At 37.4% G+C, this 22,533-nt stretch overlaps 1 protein-coding gene across 5 annotated transcripts in view; it reads left to right on the plus strand.

Annotated features, from left to right (window-relative positions):
- The window catches only part of CPED1 (cadherin like and PC-esterase domain containing 1), a 300,373-nt gene extending 282,290 nt beyond the window's left edge, over nt 1-18,083 (plus strand). For 4 of the 5 annotated variants that reach the window (XM_067746829.1, XM_067746834.1, XM_067746832.1 and 1 more), the window contains one exon: nt 16,065-18,083. In XM_067746829.1, the coding sequence (XP_067602930.1) occupies nt 16,065-16,304 (240 nt within the window). In that variant the 3' untranslated portion in view covers nt 16,305-18,083. Of the gene's footprint in view, nt 1-13,471; nt 14,829-16,064 lie in introns of those variants that run through there. The other variant, XM_067746831.1, reaches the window with a different exon arrangement.
- The last annotated feature ends 4,450 nt before the right edge of the window (nt 18,084-22,533 follow it).

The following is a 22,533-nucleotide window of genomic DNA, read 5'->3' on the forward strand; positions in this document are numbered from 1 at the left end:
TGGGATCTTAGTTCCCAGACCAGGGATCGAATCTGGCCCCGGCCCAATTCTAACCACTGGACCACCAGGGAATTCCTGGAAGGCCTGTGTTTTGAATAGTTTTTCCTTCCTAGTGGTGGAAATGATTTTATTTGTAGCCAGTAATTAAATAGTCTTAGCTGAGAAGGTGATAGCAGCAAATTTTTTTTTCCTTCCCCCGGCCCTGCCCTTTCAAACTCTGTGGATTATTTCCTCCCTACACTTGCATAAAATCTTGGTAAGTCCCAATATTTTAAAGCCGCTTTCAGATAATAATAGGACTCCAATCACTTTCAGGCACAAGGAGACTCTCACTTCAGTACTAAAATTGCCCAGTCCTGTGTTATAACCACATGAAGGTATTTCCTTCCCCCAGCTCAGGCCTGCCTCAGTCTCAAAAGCCCAAAGTAAGAGAGAGGGTGCAGGAGTCTCCTTTCCTTTTTCCCCCATCGTGCTTTGCTACTCTTCTGCCATCCCTTTCTTCATTGCGTCAGGTTAGGGAGATGTTAAGGGCAACAAAAGTCTGACCTGAGTAGCATAAGCGTAACCCATCGATGTGCTTTCTGGGCATAACATGCTGGTTCTTTCTTTTGAAGGTGCTCTTGTGAACTTTCTTGAAGACACTCCCACCGAGCCCTCTGATAATAGCTTCTTTGACAGAGGCAGTGTCTCCCTTACAGCTGCATTCCTTCCTTGCCGCCTTGGCTTCCAACTGTCCATCCCTCTGTTGCGGGTCACCTTGCTTCTCCAGGCTTCCTCTTGGAAAATATTCAGCATAGCACCAGGCTCGCTCTACTTAGTTGTCCACATTTGGTCCACAAGAAACACCCATGCATCCTTGCTCTGCTGTTGCTAGAAATACAGTGAGCTCCCAGTGCAGCCCTGTCTCTTTTTTCTCTTTCTCTCTCTAGCTCTCACTCTCACTCTTGCTCTCTCACGCTCTCTGCCACCTTAAAGCTGATCTATAGCCATGGTGTCTCATACCAGTTCTAACGCTTCCAGTCCCCAAAGGACACAGCTGAAACCGCGATGGAGATTGTCTCGTTTGACCGTCCTGTCAGATACTGATCCAGTTGTTCTTTCTTTCTGGTGTGGCCCCCTTTGTAAACCAGAGTGCAGTCATGAGTGGGTTGACTAGTGAGGTGACAACTAGAGGTTTCTTCTGATCCTGTTTTTCAGCCCTAAGATGACTGTCAGAATCCATCTCGATCCTCAGATGTTTATGAATGTCCAAAAGTTATTGACACTGCATTGGTTCTTCTGTATGTTCTGTGAGTGGATTCATGTTATATTTTTGTGTGGCAATGGAACTACGTCTCAGAGAAGCGAGAGCCTCCACCAACAGCTGAGGGCATGGCATTTTAGCAACTTGAAGCTTGGCCATGCCGTTGCAGATCAGATTTTTAAGCCGTAGGATACTGTGTGTCTACTTACTTCTTCCATAAGAAAATATTCTTCCAATGCCTTTCCTATTTGCAAAAGGTCAAGGCTTAGAAATATACAAGGGCAGGTAGCTTGAAAGAGGAAGAAACTGAACTTGCAGCTGAGCCAGCCTAGTATCACCATAAACATTTTGGCTGTAAAAGCAAGCCAAAGGTTGCCAAACCCACAGAAAATGGGGGCTTTGAAAGACAACATACATATGACAACATACAGAGGTTTTTTGCCTCTTTTAGAAAAGGTGTACTTATTTACTTTTACATAATGTGTCTCCAGTTAGTATTTGGGGAGCGGGTGCCTGTTTTTCTTTTTTCAGCTTTAGTGCTCTGGAAGTCTAAAAAAGAGAAGTCCTCTACAGATTTCCCACATGGCTCCAATTAAGAACAAAATATGCGGGAATTCCCTGGCCGTCCAGTGGTTAGGATTCCTCGCTCTCACTGCTGAGGGCCCGGGTTCGATCCCTGGTCGGGGAACTAAACTCCCACAAGCCACACAGTGCGGCTAAAACAAAATAAAAAATAAAAACAGAAGATGCCCTTCCCACATGATTGTCGCAGGATCAACCAGTTGACAGTAAGAGTCATGGAATTTGAGAACTACAGTAAAGACTCTTTGAACCATCAGAACTAGAATACTGGCTTATAATTATTACTAATAAAAACCATCCTTAATTTCCATAATCATGATTTAAGCACGTCAGGTAAAATTACTTCGCTTATTTGATTTTATAATTTTTGTGTGCAATTATTATACACAAATTGTGTTTTATTAAACCCTATTTCTAATGTGTGCCACCTTGATGGCAAGCTATATAGGTATTGCCCAGATTATCTCTGTTGATTCTCGAGCAGTGTTATCCATTTTGATGTTTTCATGTTGGAGCTGAAATACTTCTGGAAGCATTCGCCTTTCCAGTTACAACATGGAACTGATAAGATCATCTTTCTCAACTGACTCCCTTTATCACAAAGTCTCTAAGCCCATTCATCACTTGGGCATAATTGTTGCTTAACTCTTGAACAATTTGTACCACTTGTACCTCAGGAAGTTTCCAGTGCTGACACGGATGTTTTATAATCTTTCTAAACCATCACCCAACATCTTGAGTCACTGTTAGCTTATTATAAACAATCAAGAAAATCGAAAGCTTTTTGCAAAGGATGATTTGATGATGAATGTGGCAAGCCAAGAAAACGTAGATTACTCGTCTCATACAAAACATTAAAGGCAGAAATTCATTAATAACAACCATTTCTTCCTCTGTGCTGGACTCAGGAGCTGGGAAAGGAATTTGTCGTATAGTAAAAGCAAGCATTAAGATCTACTGTATTAGAACAATAAGATTTTGGGTTTGGGAGCCTTATATCTTCTGGTGTTCAATTAAACCATTCCCACTATAGATTCATAGATACCTGAGAAGGATTGCTGTAATCATCACAGTAAGATCTTGATGTGTTCTCTTTGATTTGTGGTGAGAATTCTATCCTAGACATAACAAACCTGCTCCAGTGGGCTCTTGCTGCCATAGGTGAGATTAAAGGTCTTGGGGTGTCTCTTTCATCTGTCAAGTCACCAAGAGAGGATATGTTGCCACCATGAATCTATAAACAATTTCCTAACTGGTATGCATCAATTTCGACTAAAATGTTCCTGCTGATTAGAAAAGCAGGTGTTTCTCTTCATGGGTAGAAGTGGAATTTGTTTTCCCAGTGTTTATACAGGACAACAAACAGGATCCAGGTAGCTGTCGCCCAAGAGTGGTTTTGGATGGTGCCTTTAGTTATGTGGCAAACATCTACTGTGAGTGAGCTAAAACCTGGAAAGGATACAAACATATTACCAGCCCAAACCTGGCTGCAGAAGGGGCAAACCCACAACCAATTGTTATGCACAAACTTTCTATGATGTCTCTGTTTTCTGGCAGATGTCGCTCTAGCTTTTGACTCAGTCAAAAACAAAACAAAACAAAGCAAAACACAGAAACCCTCCGGCATCACCGCCCAGCTCTAATATCCACAGGTTTCCTTTGATTCTTGCACCTTGGAAAGAAGAGGTTTTCAGTTCTTTGCCAGAGATGATTTCCTGTTATTATTTAATCTTAATTAAATTAACAAAAGCTTATCTGGCCTAGAAATGTTTTCCTTCTGTATTGTGGACCTAAAGGTTTTCTCTTTTTCCTTCAAACTTTCAAAGTTTATTATGAACACAGTTGAAGAAAAAAGCCTTTAAATTCATCTCTCTAAAAAACTGAAATATTGACTTTTCAAGAAAAAATAACTGATTCAAGTATAGTCATCTTACATAGCAGATCCCAGAATTTAACTATCAGCATGGCTATTTTTAATAAGTTAGTAATAGAAATCTAATTCAACAAATTTTTGAGTGTCTGTGTAGGCATTGTACTAACTGCTGTCAAATGAAGTAGTAAACATTTTGTAGAATTCCTGTAAGCGTCTCAAACTCAACATGTTTCCAAATTGAGAATTAATATTCCCTTTACGCTCTCTTGTTCTCTCGTATTCCTGAATTCACTCTCTTGCACTGTCATTTACAAGCTAGGGTCATCCTTGACTCCTCCTTATGTTTCTTCAGCCCCCTAGCAACTTCCAACCAGCTAGTTACCAAATCCTGTTTACCTCGTAAATATTCTTCCAAGTCTTTCCCCTATACTCTGTTCCAATTGCCTCGGCCACATTTATTCTTTTACTTAATTGTCCAATATTTATCTTTTGAGTCCAGTTCTTGAGCTAAACAGCAGTAATGCAAAAATAAATAAGATACATTTTCTACCTTTAACACATTGTAGTCAGAGAGTCAGGCATAAAAATCCATACTATGAAACAATACGTTAAAGAGATATAATAAGGTATTATAATAATACCAAGAAGGGGCACCTAATCCAATCTGAGGATTGAGTGAACCTCTCCTTGAAAACTACCCACGTTTATTATTAAAGGATGAGTTGGTCCTAGTCAAGTAGTAAGGTAATAGCAGAAGGAACCATTCCAACCCCTAAGACAATGTGAACCAAAGTAGCTTTGAAATAACCTGATGTCCTCAGGAAATCACAAGCAATTCTATATATTGTAGAACATCAATTATAAAAGGGGACTGGGAAAAGTCGGCTAGGGCCAGATCATGGTAAGAGCTTAGACTTTATCCTCTAAGTGATGGAGAGTCAGTGAAAGGTTTTGGAGAGAAGTGAGATGAGCGCATCTTTGTTTCAAATAGGTTATGTCTGAGAACCATGAGGAGGGAAGATTTGAAAAGGACTCAGCCAGGGAGAGAAGTTAGGAGACTTTTTCAGAAGTCAGGTAAAAGATGATAAAGGCTCACCCAAACCTGGACAGAGACAGCAATCATAAGAGAGAAGCAGACAAATAGAAGCCCTATTAAATATGTATCTGTAGATCTTATGAGTGGCATGAGGGTGTAGGAAGAATCAAAGATGATTCCTAACTTGGGTGACGGATTAGAGAACTGAGCCGGCAATTGAGACATGGAGTAACTGAGAAGCTCCAGGCTTAGGGAAAAGATGAATTCCGTTTTGAACATATTGTGTTTGAGATGCCTGTGGGACATCCAGGATGCCTGCCTGCATCCTAACAGGCAGTTGGAGATACACATCTGAAGCTTGAGGGACAGGGTGGGGCTGGAGATTAAAAAGTTGGAAGTCCTCAGAAGATAGGTAATAGTCGAAACGATGAAAATAGATCATCCAAAGAAAGTGAGAAGAGTAAGAAGAGTTGAGGAAGGAACCCTTGGAAACACCAATATTTAAGCCAAGTTGGGAGAAATAGGAGCATTTGCATTTAGAGAATAAACTGTTAGAGGAAAGCTCTAGTAGAGTGGGGTACCATGGAAAACCAAAAAGTGAAAATGTGTAAGGAGAGATTGAAACAGGGTTAATGTTGTCCAGTGTAATAGATAACTCTATTAAGACAGGGATTTTTAAATAGTCATTGATTTTTGGCATTGATAAGGTCCTTTCTTACCATATTAAGAGTAGTTTCAATAAAATATTGAGGGCAGGGAGCAAACTACAATAGAATGAAGAGGTATAAGAAGTCAGAAAAGGTAAAACCTTTCAACAAGTAACAACAAGAAAGAGGGGAAGATATTGGATTTAGAAGAGAAAGTGATCTAGGGGCAGTTTATAGGAGGAACAACTTTGGCATGTTTATGGGCAGAGGGGGAATAGTTAATACTAAGGGGTAGAGTGAGTATACAGGAGCGGGTAGGACTGGTAGAGGAAGGCTCCTGACAATGTGGGAGAGGACCAGGTCAAGGACACTGGTAAATAGTTGGTAGGATGCTGGTAAATGAACAAGATGAGATGGAAGGTCTTCTTCCCTGTCATTCATTTGCCCTAGACTATTAGAATATCTTCCTCTTGGAACCTTCACTTTGAACTACTTGAGTTTATCTTTCCTGCCCCCACCAGGTGTAATGTTTCTACACTGCAAATGGGATGGTGTCACCTGAAATCTTTCAATGGCTCTGTAACTAAAGAAGAGTCACAGAAGCTTTCACTACCTACCATTCCCACACCCCGTTTTTTGGAAGATAATTCTAAACCGTCCTTTCTGTGTAAAATAATTCATGTTCATTCCATTTGCAAGTGAATTCTAGCCTTTTCTAGTGGCCGATTAGATTCAACATCGGTGCCTGGTGAGAATGAACTCATTAGCCATAATGGAGCCCAACCTTTCCTGAGATGGATTGGTACAAAATCCTCTTCCAAAGGGACCATCCTCTGTGGAATGGTGGATACCCAATAACATCAGGGTATCTCTCTTAAGAAGGACAGTTATAATGGAGGATGAACAAAGAAAAGTGTCAGTCAGTCTACGTTGCACTGGTACTATATCCCCAGGAGGCAGCTATCCAGCCCAACCTCTGCACTGCTGGAACATGGAATGTCAGTATGCCTTAGAAAGAGATGCTGACACATCACTATTTTATCTCATATTCTGTGCAATGAACGCTCATTGCTGGAGGTTTCACTACCAACCTTTAAGTGCCAAGCTGAGATGGACTTTGAACTGCTTTGATTAGCATTTTTCCTACTTTAGGTTTTAGCGTTCTAGCCTGGTGAAAACAGGATCTGCAGTTTGGGAAATACTGTATGCCCTTCCACTTTAAGATTCTTAAATAGTATTAGTATATTAAATGATCCCAAAAGCCCTTACAGCAAAGAAACAGTTTAGCTTAGTTTGACCCAGTTTTTCCCAAAATGTTGGCCACAGAACCACTTCTCTTTTTTTAATAACAGCTATTAACACCTCAGTAAACACACTTTGGGAAAACTAGCATAGACAATAAGGTCTAAAATCACGTTTGGAGTACAGATTAAATGTGGCAGATTGACCACAAGCATTTGTCTTCTCTTCCACTTGAAACTCCACGAAAAAGACTTTAAAGACATAAATCTTCACCACCACCACCACCCAAAAAAAAAGACAGAATAAGAAATACAACAGACAGAATTCATTTTAAGAAGTTTGACTTAGCCCGCAAAGGAATTTACAATGTAAAGTGCCTAACAAGGACCTACTGTACAGCACAGGGAACTATACTCAATATCTTATAATAACCTATAATGTAAAAGAATCTAAAAAAGAATAGATAGATAGATATATGCACAACTGAATCACTTTGCTGTACACCTGAAACTAGCACAACACTGTAAATCAACTATATTTCAATAAAAACTAAAAAATATATTAAAAATTGGTTCCTAGCTTTAAAGAATAAAAGTTCATATTTTCCCTAAAAAAATAAAGTGCTTAGAGAGGAGAAACACCAATTATAGGAGGGGCACCCTTGACCCACGGATCGTCTGAATGGCTCAGACCTGAAGGAGCCACGTGCTGAGGAAGGCAGGGCTACAGCACACGTCAGAAAACAATTGGTTAAAAGTCTGTGTGCAAAACTGGGGGACCCTGAGTCCCTTACCCCAACCCATGCAGTCAAGAACCTACAACCATACATATGATTTCTTTTAAAGTTGAACAGCAGAGAGTCTAGACTCAGAAACACAGGGAAAGCAAAGAGCAAACTAATCTAGAAGCTAAAATCAGAAAGCCAAAAGTGAAATTGGCTGCTGAAAAGTAGAGCCCCCAAACTTCTCCCCAAGCCCCCTACATACCAGCAGTCAGTCAGTCATGTGCCACCTCAGACAGGATGCTGGAGAGCTCTTCTGACAAGAAATGCAATGGCCTAGTAGATCTCTTTTAAAAAGGCCAGGATAGTGCTGGGCAGATTCCTACAGTGATTCCAGCACTGAGAAATGTTGGTCCACACAAATTGTTTTCTAAATAGCATTTTAGTGCCATATATATATATATATATATTTTGGCCGCTCTGTGCAGCTGCAGGATCTCAGTACCCCTACCAGGGATTGAACCTGTACCATGGCAGTGAAAACTCAGAATCCTAACCACTAGGCCACCAGGGAACTCCCAATAGTGCCATATTCTTAAATATAAATTCTAAGTTCAGGAGAGATGGATGGAAACAAACACCTGTGAGTTAAGATCAAAATAGATTCCAAGACAAAACATGTCCATCTAAATAGAGCAGGGAAGTAACGTAGCTTGAAATCGATTAGACTAACAAAGGTTATTCAAATAGTATCAAGAATCCAGTTACATGAATACTCACCCACTTAGGAAACTGAGTTTAAGACAGGGAGTTAGTCTCTGGGGAGCTGCGTAGAAGTGTAAGATAGAACCAACAGTTTAACGTGAAATAGGTAAACTACTGATCTGTAGTTCCCGCTAATGAATATTCCCACTTCAGAGCAGAATTTGTTCCCAAAGTCAGGAACTGAGCTCTGACTGGGGACAGGAATGAAAAAGCCTCAGCTGTCAGGTAAAAAGTGTTGAAGATTTGGAGGTAGGATGGGAGACAGAGACATTGCATATCTGGAAACACCAAAAAACAAAATGAAAAAAAAAATCCTCATTCCTAAAGAAAACTTTAGTCTTGTCCTCTAATCCTCAGCATCTTTGACCCATTCAGAAGTTGGACTCCCTTCACTCAAAACATAGCTTGTTTCATGTGGCCATAGTTAAATATTGGGGGGGGGGGGGTAGATGAAAGAATTCCTTATTATCTGTAAAAATTGAGTGATTTCCTGAAATGAAATTATAAGGACTGGCTTCTAGCTATTGTTTGTCACTTTATTTTTATTCTATTTCTGTGAATTCTTAAACTAATTTTGCAGCTGGTCATAACTTTTGTGACTGGATCTTGGATTGAATGCAGAATGACAATACCAAATAAAAAGTACTTCAATAGTATACATTCATCTTAAAAGATTGTGTTAGCAGGTTTTGCCTGGTCAAGCTCATGTTTTCTAACCTTAAAAATCCATTACCCTCATTCCTCAGACCCTACCCATGATTGTGAAACACATTTGTAATGAGAGCATTCCCCCCTAATCTGGTCTAGAGATTTTGGAACACTGGCACCACTGAAAATTGTTTTCTATTTTGTTCTGTGGATCTGGAACCACATCAGAAGTTCCTTGGGTGTTATTCAAGTCAAGATCAGTTTTAGAAAAGGTATTTGCTTGTAATCTGCCTGACACTTTTCCAATTCACCAAGCTTTCCCTTTTTATATTGGCTTTTTGAAAATTCATAGTAGACCAGACACTATAAAACTCTTTGAGGAAAACACAGGAAGAACACTCTTTGACATAAATCACAGCAAGATCTTTTTTGACCCACCTCCTAGAGTAATAGAAATAAAAACAAAAATAAACAAATGGGACCTAGTGAAACTTAAAAGCTTTTTCACAGCAAAGGAAACTATTAACAAGACGAAAAGACAACACTCAGAATGGGAGAAAATATTTGCAAACGAATCAACGGACAAAGGATTAATCTCCAAAATATATAAACAGCTCATGCAGCTCAATATTAAAAAAACAAACAACCCAGTCAAAAAATGGCCAGAAGATCTAAATAGACATTTCTCCAAAGAAGACATACAGATGGCCAAGAAGTACATGAAAAGCTTCTCAACACCACTAATTATTAGAGAAATGCAAATCAAAACTACAGTGAGGTATTCCCTCACACCGGTTAGAATGGGCATCATCAGAAAATCTACAAACAACAAATGCTGGAGAGGATGTGTAGAAAATGGAACCCTCTTGCACTGTTGGTGGGAATGTAGATTGAGGGTGGGGAGGTGGTGGTGTGATGAATTGGGAGATTGGGATTGACATATATACACTAATATGTATAAAATAAATAACTAATAAGAACCTGCTATATAAAAAAAAATTTAATTTAAAAAAAATGATACAGCCACTATGGAGAACAGTATGGAGGTTCCTTAAAAAACTAAAAATAGAATTACCACATGATCCAGCAATCCCACTACTGGGAATACACCCAGAGAAAACCATAGTTCAAAAAGACACATGCACCCCAATGTTCATTGCAGCACTATTTACAATAGCCAGGACATGGAAGCAACCTAAATGCCCATTGACAGATGAATGGATAAAGAAGATGTGGTACATATATACAATGCAATATTACTCAGCCATAAAAAGGAACGAAATTGGGTCATTTGTAGAGACGTGGATGGATCTAGGGACTGTCATACAGAGTGTAGTAAGCCAGAAAGAGAAAAACAAATATCGTATGTTCACGCATGTATGTGGAATCTAGAAAAATGGTACAGATGAACCGGTTTGCAGGGCAGAAATAGAGACACAGATGTAGAGAACAAACGTATGGACACAAAGGGGGCAAAGCAGCGGGGGCGGGGTGGTGGTGGTGGGATGAATTGGGAGATTGGGACTGACATGTATACACTAATAAGTATAAAATAGATAACTAATAAGAACCTGCTGTATAAAAATAAATTAAATTTTTAAAAAAGGAAATTCATAGTTATTTTAGATGCAGCAATTAATTGACATGGTAACACATTCATTCTGATGACTATTTATGTGAAATCAATTTTGAGTGTTGAAGTTACATGAATTTAATAGTAAAAGTTGCCATGTACTTTTGTCCTGTAATTTATAACACTTTTTCATTTGTTTGGGAAGTCTTACAATAGCCATTGACCCAAACCAGTCAAGTTGAATTATGGGCATTTGTATGCCTTCTAAAATGTCTGTGTGCCCAAGTCCTTAATTATATAGAGATGTGGAAAGATATACGACCATAAAGTGGGAGACTTCTTAGCATATAAGAAGCCTAAGAGAAAGCAAAAGTTACTTCTACACACCAAAGCACAGATTTTTTGTTGGACTGAGTCACAGAAAAATGTGATCATCTACATAACCTATAATATCTTATCCCCATTGCAGCCCTTGATTCCAGCTCCAAAATTACTCTCCAAGTTTCCATAGATACTATAATAAAAATCTATTACTGTTTTGAAACACTATAATCCTTACTTAAAAGTCTATTCCTATTTGTAACTTAATCTAAATTTGAACATTGCTGTGAGAAAAAAAAAATTTTTATTATTACACTTATACTTGTGATTAGGGAACAATGCTGACCTAACAGGTTATCACACTTTATGGAGACCAATTGTCCTTCACTCTCTCTTCCTAATTTTAAGTATAATTTGACACAGCAAAGTCACAAAAAGAAAATAATGACAACAAAACTAAAGACAAGGAGTTACTTTGGATTATTTTAAAGTTGCAAAAAAAGAACAATAAAACTCCAACTAACACTCAGGTTTCAAGTAATGTAAACATTTCCCCAATCACATGGGTATGTGTTATTAACCATATGTAGTAGTTCCTTTTTCCTCTAGGTAGATGCGTCTCTTTCTCAGTTGTTGAGTCGGATGCACCCAGATTTAGAGAAGCTTTTGGAAGCGTCAAGACGTTAGTATTTGTCTCTGATTGAGGTGACCACCGTCCACAAACATCTAGAGTCCTTTGTCTCTGGTTCAAGACCTAAATCTTTCACCATTTTCTAATAGCTCATTTTTGTTGTTTACTACTATTATGCCCCAGAGATAAACTTAACATTTGTATTGCTAACACCTCTCTTTCAAAGCCACATTCCAGTCGCCACTGTAGTTGGAATTTAGTAACCCCAGATGGTCCTCTGATTTTGGAAGGACTCACATGGGCACATTTCTACACATGAGATCAAAGAAAAGAAACAGTTCGCTCTTTACTGTACAGGTATCAAACATCCTTCACTTGCATAACATTTCCAAGACTTAAAAATGTAGCTAATTCCTCTTCCTCCACTTTAGAGTCAGTAAGAGTAGGTAAAGTACAGTAATATTTTGAAACTCAGAGCAGTTTGACGGCAATATCAGACACCAAATTTTACAAATAAGTTCAAAGAAATAATAGCTGTGTGAGCAAGTTATCCTGGCCACCATAAATTAGCACTGTCTCCTTAATATACTTACTAAGGAACTATTCATTACACGGAAACAACATGGTGCCTGACCTTGGGGATCTAGTCTCAGACAATGTCTTTGAAGTCATTTCATTCTTGTTCTTACTTCAAGTGTCTTAGACATGTGTCTTTATATAGTCCCCTTGAGGGTAGGGACCATATCTGAATTACTCCATGTGTTTCCTAACACAGAGAAGTCTGAAGATTGAAAGATGGATATTATATGGCAAAAATAAATCATAAATTTTAATTTTGTAAGATACAGCATCACTTTGTTTCTCTTCTGCTTTTCTATTATAAAAGGATTACATGAATTCTTGCTAATGCTAAACATTTTTAAATAAGTATACACAATAAAAACAAAAATACTTTTGTTTTTACACTACACACACCCCCTCAATTTTCACTCCCTTCTTCATTGGAGACCCTATTAGCAGTTCGGCACTTAGCTCCATTTTAAACACACACTCTTGATTTTAATCCCGTGTAATTAAAACTATTGGGCTGGGCTTCCCTGGTGGCGCAGTGGTTGGGAGTCCGCCTGCCGATGCTGGGGGCCCGGGTTCGTGCCCCGGTCCGGGAGGGTCCCGCATGCCGCGGAGCGGCTGGGCGCGTGAGCCGTGGCCTCTGGGCCTGCGCATCCGGAGCCTGTGCTCTGCGGCGGGAGAGGCCGCGGCAGTGGGAGGCCCGCGTACCGCAAAAAAAAAAAAACCAACAACTATTAGGCTGTCAACATTTATGGTCACTGGATTTATATGACATTGGGTGCTATTTAGAACTACCTTATTTCTCTATGAAAATTTTTAGGGAACGGGCAGTTTATAAAATACATTTTAACCTGCAGTGTGAAAATTTCTGTTTTTTTCTATCTCAGTATTGAATTCTTATACTTGCTTATACAGACAACAAATTGAGTCCATGGTAGGTTGATGGTAGACTCAAGTCCTGTTGATGAATGAATATCTGGTATTGAAAGTATCCTCTCATCACTGCTTTTTTTTCTTTCCAAATGGTCTTGGCTATTTTCCTACGTTTATTCTTTAAGATCTGTTTTAGAATTCCTTTGTCACATACCCCCAAATCCTGCTGTGATTAAAATTGGAATAGCTCTTTAATTAACTTGGGACGATTTGACATGTTATGTCTTTCCATTTATTCATGTTTTCTTTTATGACTCATTAAATTTTTGACACATTCTTCACCTGTGTCCTATAGATTATCATTGAACTTGATGAAGTTGTTTTAATATTGTAATGAAATCTTTTCTCTAATATATTTCTTATTAATTATTGATAGAATATAGAAAGCTATATAATTTTTAAATATTAACTTTAAAATATCTCCTTATTTTACTGTAGATTTCTTTGAGTTTTCAGGGCAAACAATCATATAGCTACAAATAATTCTTTGGTAATTTCCTATGACAAAGTATTTCATAATATTGAAGCTTAACATTCCTGAAATAAATTGTATGTGCTACTAGTACAGCCCATAATACTGCTAGATTTTTTAAATGCTCCTAGATTCCATTTACAATAACATTTTGGGAGGATTTTTTATGTCTGTGTTTTGACAAATCAAAATTGAAATCATTCTTTCTCTGTAGATTCGTCAGCTTTTAGGATTCATCAGGGTGATACTGGCTTAACAAAGGAATCGGGAAACTCATTATCTTTGATTATTTCCTGAAAAATAGTTTTCAAAGGAAACCAACTGACTTAGGTATTGTTGGGCCAATCCCTGGCGTGGCTGTGTAGGGGTCAATCTCATATAGCATAATAGAAGTTTTCCCTGTAGGAGGCATTAGGCTGGTCCTCAGAAGCTGGCGGAGACGCCATCATTCCATCTTCCTTTCTCAGAGATCATCTTAGTGATTTAAAAATAGAAGTATATCATCAACCTTCCCACTGTGATCTAGCAAAATACTGACACTACTCCCAAGTGGAAGCTACATGCTTCCGCAAATACACTGGAAATAGGTATTTTTTGTATATCCCTTTTATGAGTCACTTTCAAGATTACTGTAAGCATTTAAACTAGCATTATCCAACACTGGTAATGCAACATTAAGTGCAACCCTGAAATCACACAAAACATTAAAATTTTTAAGGAATATGACCTTTTTGCATTGGGATGAACCTTTTTATATTTTTCATGTAATTAGCATGCAGATCATCAGGCAATTGAAAAAGCCAGAACTTAAGATAACATTATATAAACAAAATTAACCTTATTTTGGCTTCAGAACATTGGAATAATATTTTTTCAGGGTTGACTGTAATATTTATGCTTCAGTGTTTCCTTAAGTAAACTTCCTTAAGAATGTTCACTTATCTTGCTATAGGTGAATACAAACCTCCTCCAAAATGGACAAAACCTTCAGGAAAACATTGGTGCACCTCCCCAGCCTATCATATTTAAAGTTATTGTACAACCAAACACACGTAGAAGGAGCGGTGCATAATAGAAACTCACAACGTCGGGACCTGGAATATTAATCAGTGGTTAACTGCAGACTGAGCTGTAAATTACGATCCATAGGGATTCCTCACCACAATCCGCTGATTTCACTGAACTTCTTAAGAGTTACTTCATCTGAGGGCCTGATCATGAAAAGCCAAACCTCCCATAGTTACAAAAAAACAATTCATTTATTTGGGGTTAGCAGGGTATATTGTCTTTAAAAGGCATTCCTGTTATATTTGTCTTCAAAATGGGAATAGCTTCAATGTTTTTACGATTACAGAGTAATGCACATTCATTGCAGTAAAATTAAAAAGTCAAGACCAAAAATTTACGAAGAATACATTTTAAATTGCCTATAATTCGTCCACCTAAAGATCACTGCTCTTAACCTTTCGGGGTAGACTGTTATAGAATTTCTATTCAAACAACTCTTCTAAAATGGTTCCCTCTAACTTACAACATAACTAAAAATACCTACCTTCGAAATAGATCGCATGCTACTTTTTTCAAATATTCTATATTGTTGGAACTGTTTTCATCGCATTCTTTTATATGGGATCAAAAAATATGTACCTAAATCATTACATAGCCCTCAAAAGAATTTTAAAAATCCATATGTGCTAGTGTTGCTTTCATTAGTCATCAGTAATAAATAATGTGTCCATAGTGACTGAAAATGTCTTACAGTTGCATTAATTTGATGAAATTAAAGATTTGCTATTCATTTGTAAACACACCCAAAAAATTTTTGCCAGTATTTTCTCTTTTCCCTACTTCTCAGCCCTCCCCTCCCCCAGTCTCTCTGGGTCCCCACCTCGTTTTCTCTGACTTTTGTTGCTAACTCCCTGAGATATATTAGCCCAGTGATTAAAGCTGACAATTATAGGATTTCACCAGAGCAAAGTTTTACATACTGTACAAATAGACAATAAATATGGCCTCTTTGTTTTCATGTGTGTGTGTTAATATTCATAAAATGTCCATGAAGAGAATCCCGAAGAAACTATAATATATGTTGCTTCTGGGGAGGCTGTTGAGTGATTGAAAGTGAGGAGAAGAGATGGGAAGGAAACTTTTTATTATATACTCTTTTATGCTTTATAAATGCTTATACTGCCTATTCAAAACAATTTTAAGGTAAAAATATACATATGTACAAACATTTATAAAGTTATTAGCTTAATAGAGCATAGGCTGCGCCTTCAGATTCCATGACTTACTAAGTGCCCAGAGAAATGAAACTACTAACTGTAACAGCATCAGCTTATGGGTGTGCAATGCAAAACTATTTTCTCTTTTCTCTGCAAATAGTTGTAGCTATCATTCTATAAAAGGATGCCATGACAGGCTTAGAGTATCATGTTTGAATCAGTGACTCAGCGAAGGCATGTTAGTGTCCTCTGTATGTTAGCATCTGGCCTAAACACACACACACACACAGCAGTGAGGCAGAGACACTATCTGAGACTACTCCTTAGTTGCATTAAAGACAGCTGCCCTGAGGTAAGAAAAGGGGCAGAAATTCTAATTTCAACCTTGGTCCTTTTTGAAAGATAAGTTACATTGGTTCTTGGTCATGTCAATCATATTCATGTCCTTTGGGCAACATCTGTAACATCTATGTGCTAGAGATGTTTTTTTCAAGTTTGTGAGTTAATTATCCTGCTCTTTGCAGGTCTCAAATGTCCTTGCTTTTACCTCACTATTTTTTGTTTTTTGCTCTTTATTTGCAGGTAGTGAAATCAAAATTATCCAAAGAATATCACTTTCTTAAAATGAATCGATCAAGAAATCATATTGTGGGAAAATATTTCAGCAATCAAAGCAAAGTACAACAACGACAACAAGACTCTGTAACAAATGTTCAATCACCGTATCATGTCAGAGGTCCAGTTAATCAGGTTTGCTCTGAAATCCTTCTCAGCAGGATGTGTGCCAGTGAAAGAATTGTGCAGACTCTGCAGAAGGACTGAACTTGGAAGAGGATTCAAGTCACTCACCCGGACGATGGTTTGGTAGCCAGATCCTGTGCCTGATGTGTATTTTGGTTCCACCACCCATGCTGAGGCACACCGGCACACACAAACACACCAATGCACACGTAGCTAAAAAAGTCATACACTTCCTTTTTCTACAGCTTTATAAAGTTAGGATGTGCACATGGAAATCAGCTGGTTTCAAGATGAAAGACAGAACTAGAAAATGGTGACCTGAAGTATAATCATAAACTAGATCCACTGTGGCCTGGGTATTGCATTGTGATAATAAAGAGAAATATAGACATTTGAAACATGGGGGAAGAGATAATGCTCTTGAGTATCGCCTTATCATCTTTATCGTTACCTTAGTATTGGCAAGGGGAAAAAGGAATTACATTACACCTGCAAGTGGGGATTATGCTTGTGCCCTTTACCAGGAGAAAACATGGCTTTGATGAGGCTTTAGGCTTTGTGAATCCAATGCTTATGAAAACCGCTTCTTCCTAGATTTTTAACATCCTATAACTGAAAGGAAAAGAATAGTAATGCTCCTCCAGGGAATTCTAAGAGATTCTCTGAAAGCGATAGGAAGTGTAATATTTTACAGTTAAAACACCAATATATTTCTTTGCATTCTTTGTAGTTTTCATAAACATTCCCTCCTAGCCTGTCTGTGAACTTGGATGGGTAACTGCAGTCTAAGTTGATTAAATATGTAATTTTAAAGTGAGAAAATATAGTTCTTCTTGGGTTACTTTATTGTGTTTCATTGATGATATTACTTAAGAAAGCTTTTGTTTGCTGTTAGAACTCTATATAATTTAAGATTGCAATTATATTTTATGTAAATATTTTGCAAAGGATTAAGCATTCTCAAGTGCATAGGCATTTATTTCCAGAAAGCGTTTGTATATGTCCACAGATACTACTCTGTTACTAGTAACTGTATTTTGATTTTCCTGAGCAACTGTATCTAATCCAGATTTAGAAAAGACATAGAATTATTTTTTTATAAAACTGTGGCATACACGTAAAACATATCTAATCCTAGTACTGAGAACTTTCTCTTCTATACTTCAAGTTTAAGATAGTAAATTTTTTTATTGTACAAACGCTTTGTTGTGAGATAACATCTCACAGTTACAATGGCTCTTAAAGGATTATTTTCCTTTTGGGGAAAAAAGGCTGAGAGGGTTAATTCAGTATTTAGCTGAAATTACCAAATGTACGAATACCTCAATTTCATTACTATACAAAAACATAAAACTATTTTGATTGATCAGTTCCTTAGTATGAATATCCACCTCCTTTAAATACTCTATTTTTATATATATTTTTATATGAAAGTAAATATGAATTTATATTTAACAGTCTTAAATTATATCTAGGCACGAAAATCACTTGATATAAACAATACATACCTGCATATGACGATGATAAATTTTTTGAAAGAATGGTACAGAATTAACTTTTAAAATGAAAGATTTTCTAGTATCTGCAGCTATATGCAAGCATCATTTTTAGGTTTTCAGTGGTTTTTTAATGATATAAAATGTTGCCAATTCATGTAGCTTCTTCATCCTGTTTTAATGTACAGTATTACATATTCTGTAACAGATTTATAGTCAGTGGATTTTTCTTGTAATTTACTGTCAACCTAACTGTAATACACTTCTGACTGAGGTTAGCTTTGCATTTACCTCTTCACCATGGCAATAATAATGGATTTTAGAAACAATTTAATAATACAATTAATAAATGTCTTACTAGTAATAGTCTGTGTTTAGAGAGTATATTTTTTTTCCTTTTTACTGGAGGTATACACCATATAGTCAGTGATCCCTTGGCAGAGATAGCATCCCATGGATTCAGCTACTAAAGTGTGGTTCAATAAGATGAGATATACTTCCTTCCAACCCTGATGTTCTCTAAATTTTGATCAAATGAACTCCCTGCTGTACAATGACCAAAGCTTTTGAACACAGTGCAGTGATGAGTTTTGTTTATAAGGCACTGAAATGCTACTAATCATTTTAGTTACTCCTTAATTGAATAAACTACATTTTATTTACCTTGGGGAAATAAGTGTGTGTGTGTTTGTGCACGTGTGTGTGTGTGTGCGCTTAACAAGTTCATAATTTGAATGAGAAAAAATAGAGTACGCATTTTCACATATCTTTCGATGTAAAGGTTAAAGGAAGTGAATTATTTTTGGTAAAAATTGATTAGTATCCAATCTAAACTAAACTAAAGAAAACATTTATAATATTAAAAGTCAAGAATAACTGCATAAGCATTTCCAAGCATCCCTGTTGACATTGTGTGTGTGTGTGTGTGTGTGTGCGCGCGCGCGCGCGCGCGCGCACGCATGCATTTAAAGGCACAGTACACTATTTGCCAGCCATCCAAGTAGGCAAAGAGGATCTCATACGGACATATGAAAAAGAAGGTTCACCATCGGCTTTATACTTGGATCATTTAATCTTCTTTATGTAGTTCCCTCTGTTCTGCAGTCTTTGCTACAGAACGATTCCCAGAAGGCATTGGGAAAAAAAATCACTGATTCTTTAGGATTCTCTATGTATAGTATCATGTCATCTGCAAACAGTGACAGCTTTACTTCTTCGCTTCTGATTTGGATTCCTTTTATCTCTTTTTCTTCTCTGATTGCTGTGGCTAAAACTTCTAAAACTATGGTGAATAATAGTGGTGAGACTGGGCAACCTTGTCTTGTTCCTGATCTTAGAGGAAATGCTTTCAGTTTTTCACCATTGAGAATGATGTTGACTGTGGGTTTATCATATATGGCCTTTATTACGTTGAGGTAGGTTCCCTCTATGCCTACTTTCTGGAGAGTTTTTATCATAAATGGGTGTTGAATTCTGTCAAAAGCTTTTTCTGCAACTATTGAGATTATCATATGGTTTTTATCCTTCAATTTGTTAATATGGTGTATCACGTTGATTGATTTTGGATATATTGAAGAATCCTTGCATTCCTGGGATAAACCCCACTTGATCATGGTGTATAATCCTTTTAATGTGCTGTTGGATTCTGTTTGCTAGTATTTTGTTGAGGATTTTTGCATCTATGTTCATCAGTGATATTGGCCTGTAGTTTTCTTTCTTTGTGACATCTTTGTCTGGTTTTGGTATCAGGGTGATGGTGGCCTCGTAGAATGAGTTTGGGAGTGTTCCTCCCTCGGAGAAAAGGGAACCCTCTTGCACTGTTGGTGGGAATGTAAACTGATACAGCCACTATGGAGAACAGTATGGAGCTTCTCCATAGAATTATTCTCCATAGAATTACCATATGATCCAGCAATCCCACTACTGGGTGTATACCCTGAGAAAATCATAATTCAAAAAGAGTCATGTACCACAATCTTCACTGCAGCACTATTTACAATAGCCAGGACATGGAAGCAGTTTAAGTGTCCATCCACAGATGAATGGATAAAGAAGATGTGGCACATATATACAATGGAATATTACTCAGCCATAAAAAGAAATGAAATTGACTTATTTGTAGTGAGGTGGATGGACCTAGAGTCTGTCATACAGAGTGAAGTAAGTCAGAGAAAAACAAATACTGTATGCTAACACATATATATGGAATCTAAAAAAATATAATGGTTCTGATGAATCTAGGGGCAGGACAGGAATAAAGATGCAGATGTAGAGAATGGACTTGAGGACATGAGGAGGGGGAAGTGTAAGCTGGGATGAAGTGAGAAAATAGCATTGACATATATACACTACCAAATGTAAAATGGATAGCTAGTGGGAAGCAGCCCCATAGCACAGGGAGATCAGCTCGGTGCTTTGTGACCACCTAGAGGGGTGGGACTGGGAGGGAGATGCTAGAGGGAGGGGATATGTGGATATATGTATACATATAGCTGATTCACTTTGTTATACAGCAGAAACTAACACAACATTGTAAAGCAATTATACCCCAATAAAGATGTTTAAAAGAAAAAGCATTGATTCTTGAGATGGAAATAGTTCTGGTAATGTTTATGGGGAAAAAATAATGCTGTTCTGCATCTGAAATTTCTTCTTTTAGTTCCATTTCACTGAAGGATTCCAAGAAGAAATACAGAAACTGGTCAAAAATTATGTAACCCAGTAAGAGTCATTTCAAAGCCGTAATGCTTTGGCATGGTGGGAGGGGGGTGAAGAGGAGTGGCGGGTGTCTAATACAGTGATAAGTTAAGAACTCAGAGAGGTGATCAGGGTTGGATTTTATTAAATATTATCTTACGGGCTCCTTAATTTGAGCAAATACTGAGAGAATCATCAGTATCTAAAATTTTTCTCTGAGCATTTTTATCTTATAAAAAGAAAGTTAAAAATGTCATCAAAATCAGTGGCTACGATTATTGTATTTAAAATGAACAAACAAGACTTTGAGTAAGCTTATATGGGCTGATAACTTCAAAAACATGTATCCAAGTACAAAACGATACTGCACTACAGCATATTCTACCATTTTGACTGGATCAAGGAGTAAGTGCTCTGCCAATACTACTGTAGTTTTTTTTTTTTTTTAATATGTTTTTAAAGTTCAAATGATTTTGACTGCTCTTCGGAACCAAGGCTTTTTTTTTTTTTCTTTTTTTAAGGGCTTCAAAATGCTTGGTTTTTTGGTGGTTTTTTTTTTTTTTTTTTTTTTTTTTTTTTGGCTGTGTTGGGTCTTCATTTCTGTGCTAGGGCTTTCTCTAGTTGTGGCAAGCGGGGTGGGGGGGGGGCACCCTTCATCGCAGTGCGCGGGCCTCTCACTATCGCGGCCTCTCTTGTTGCGGAGCACAGGCTCCAGATGCGCAGGCTCAGTAGTTGTGGCTCACGGGCCCAGCCACTCTGCGGCATGTGGGATCTTCCCAGACCAGGGCTCGAACCCGTGTCCCCTGCATTAGCAGGCAGATTCTCAACCACTGCGCCGCCAGGGAAGCCCGGAACCAAGCCATTCTGATAGATCACTTCAACTTAAGGAGATGAACTAGACGTCGTCAGAAACCCCTACTAAAGACAGCAGGATACTGCCAGTCCCTACAGACTAGATTTTGTATTTGCCCCAGCTTCCAAGGTTTCTTACTGTCAAAGAGCCTTTTATCATGTTTTTACTGCGGCTAACTGCTATTAGCAACTTCCATATTTATTTTACGGTTCAGTCACTTGGTGTATGGGGCTGTAGAACTCATTTTTTTCTAACTGATTCAGACCGTGCAGTCCCCTCCTAAAATCATGCTCCATTTGTTTTCTCTATGTTCGTTGAAATATAAAGAATTTGTTTTATAGCTCTACTAAATGTCGGACCACTGTGCTTTACATACTCAATACACAATCAAAACACCAATTCTTAAAACTTATCAAGAGTATTTACAATTTGTAAGTCTATCTACAGTGTAAATAAAGATAATAACTTAAACCCAACTCATGGTAAGAACAAAATTGAAGCAGCTACGTTTAGAAAACAACACTATAAAAGGATTCCTACAGATTCGTCATATCTAGGTAAATTAGATTTTCAATCTGATTTATGCTGACTGGTATCTTTTCCCAAGTCCATAGCACTCTGCAAAGAACTGTTTTCACTTAGTTTTTAAAAGTCTTTTTCCAACTCTTTATGTAATATATCTGGGGGGAAAATTGCATTTTAGATCAGGTTATGAGAAGACATTTAATATATCTAACCAAGTTATTTTCTTAAGAAATTTATGTGTAGCTTCATATTATTATTTCCATTACGTGGAAAAGTCATTCTTATAAAAATCATTAAAATATTTATATCTTTTAAAAGCAAAGTAATTACAATTGATTATAGGCACATCAGAATTCAGAAACAATATGGTGTCGTAAGTATAAAGTGTATTCAGCTGATTCTCAACTTGTAGTGATTTTTCTTATTTTATGGTTGGCTGGTGAAATACATCAATTTGATGCAGCTTTTAGTGCTAGGCTAAACGGTTTAATGGTGATGGTATGTGATTTATTTATATATTTTGTTCAATTGTACTTCCATATTTAAAAGATAATAAAATCTGTTCAAAATCGGTAGATTAAAATCTCAGTATATGGCATCAAGGTCAACATTTTGATTACTTTACAATCCATAATTTAATTTTTTATTTGGTCTATAATTTGTCTGCTTTTAAAATTAAATTATGAATTTGTATATTAGAAAAAATTTTTAAGAATGTTAAAATAAAATGGGCCTATGT

Source organism: Pseudorca crassidens, chromosome 8 (genome assembly GCF_039906515.1).
Source record: "Pseudorca crassidens isolate mPseCra1 chromosome 8, mPseCra1.hap1, whole genome shotgun sequence".
NCBI classification, from domain to species: domain Eukaryota; kingdom Metazoa; phylum Chordata; class Mammalia; order Artiodactyla; family Delphinidae; genus Pseudorca; species Pseudorca crassidens.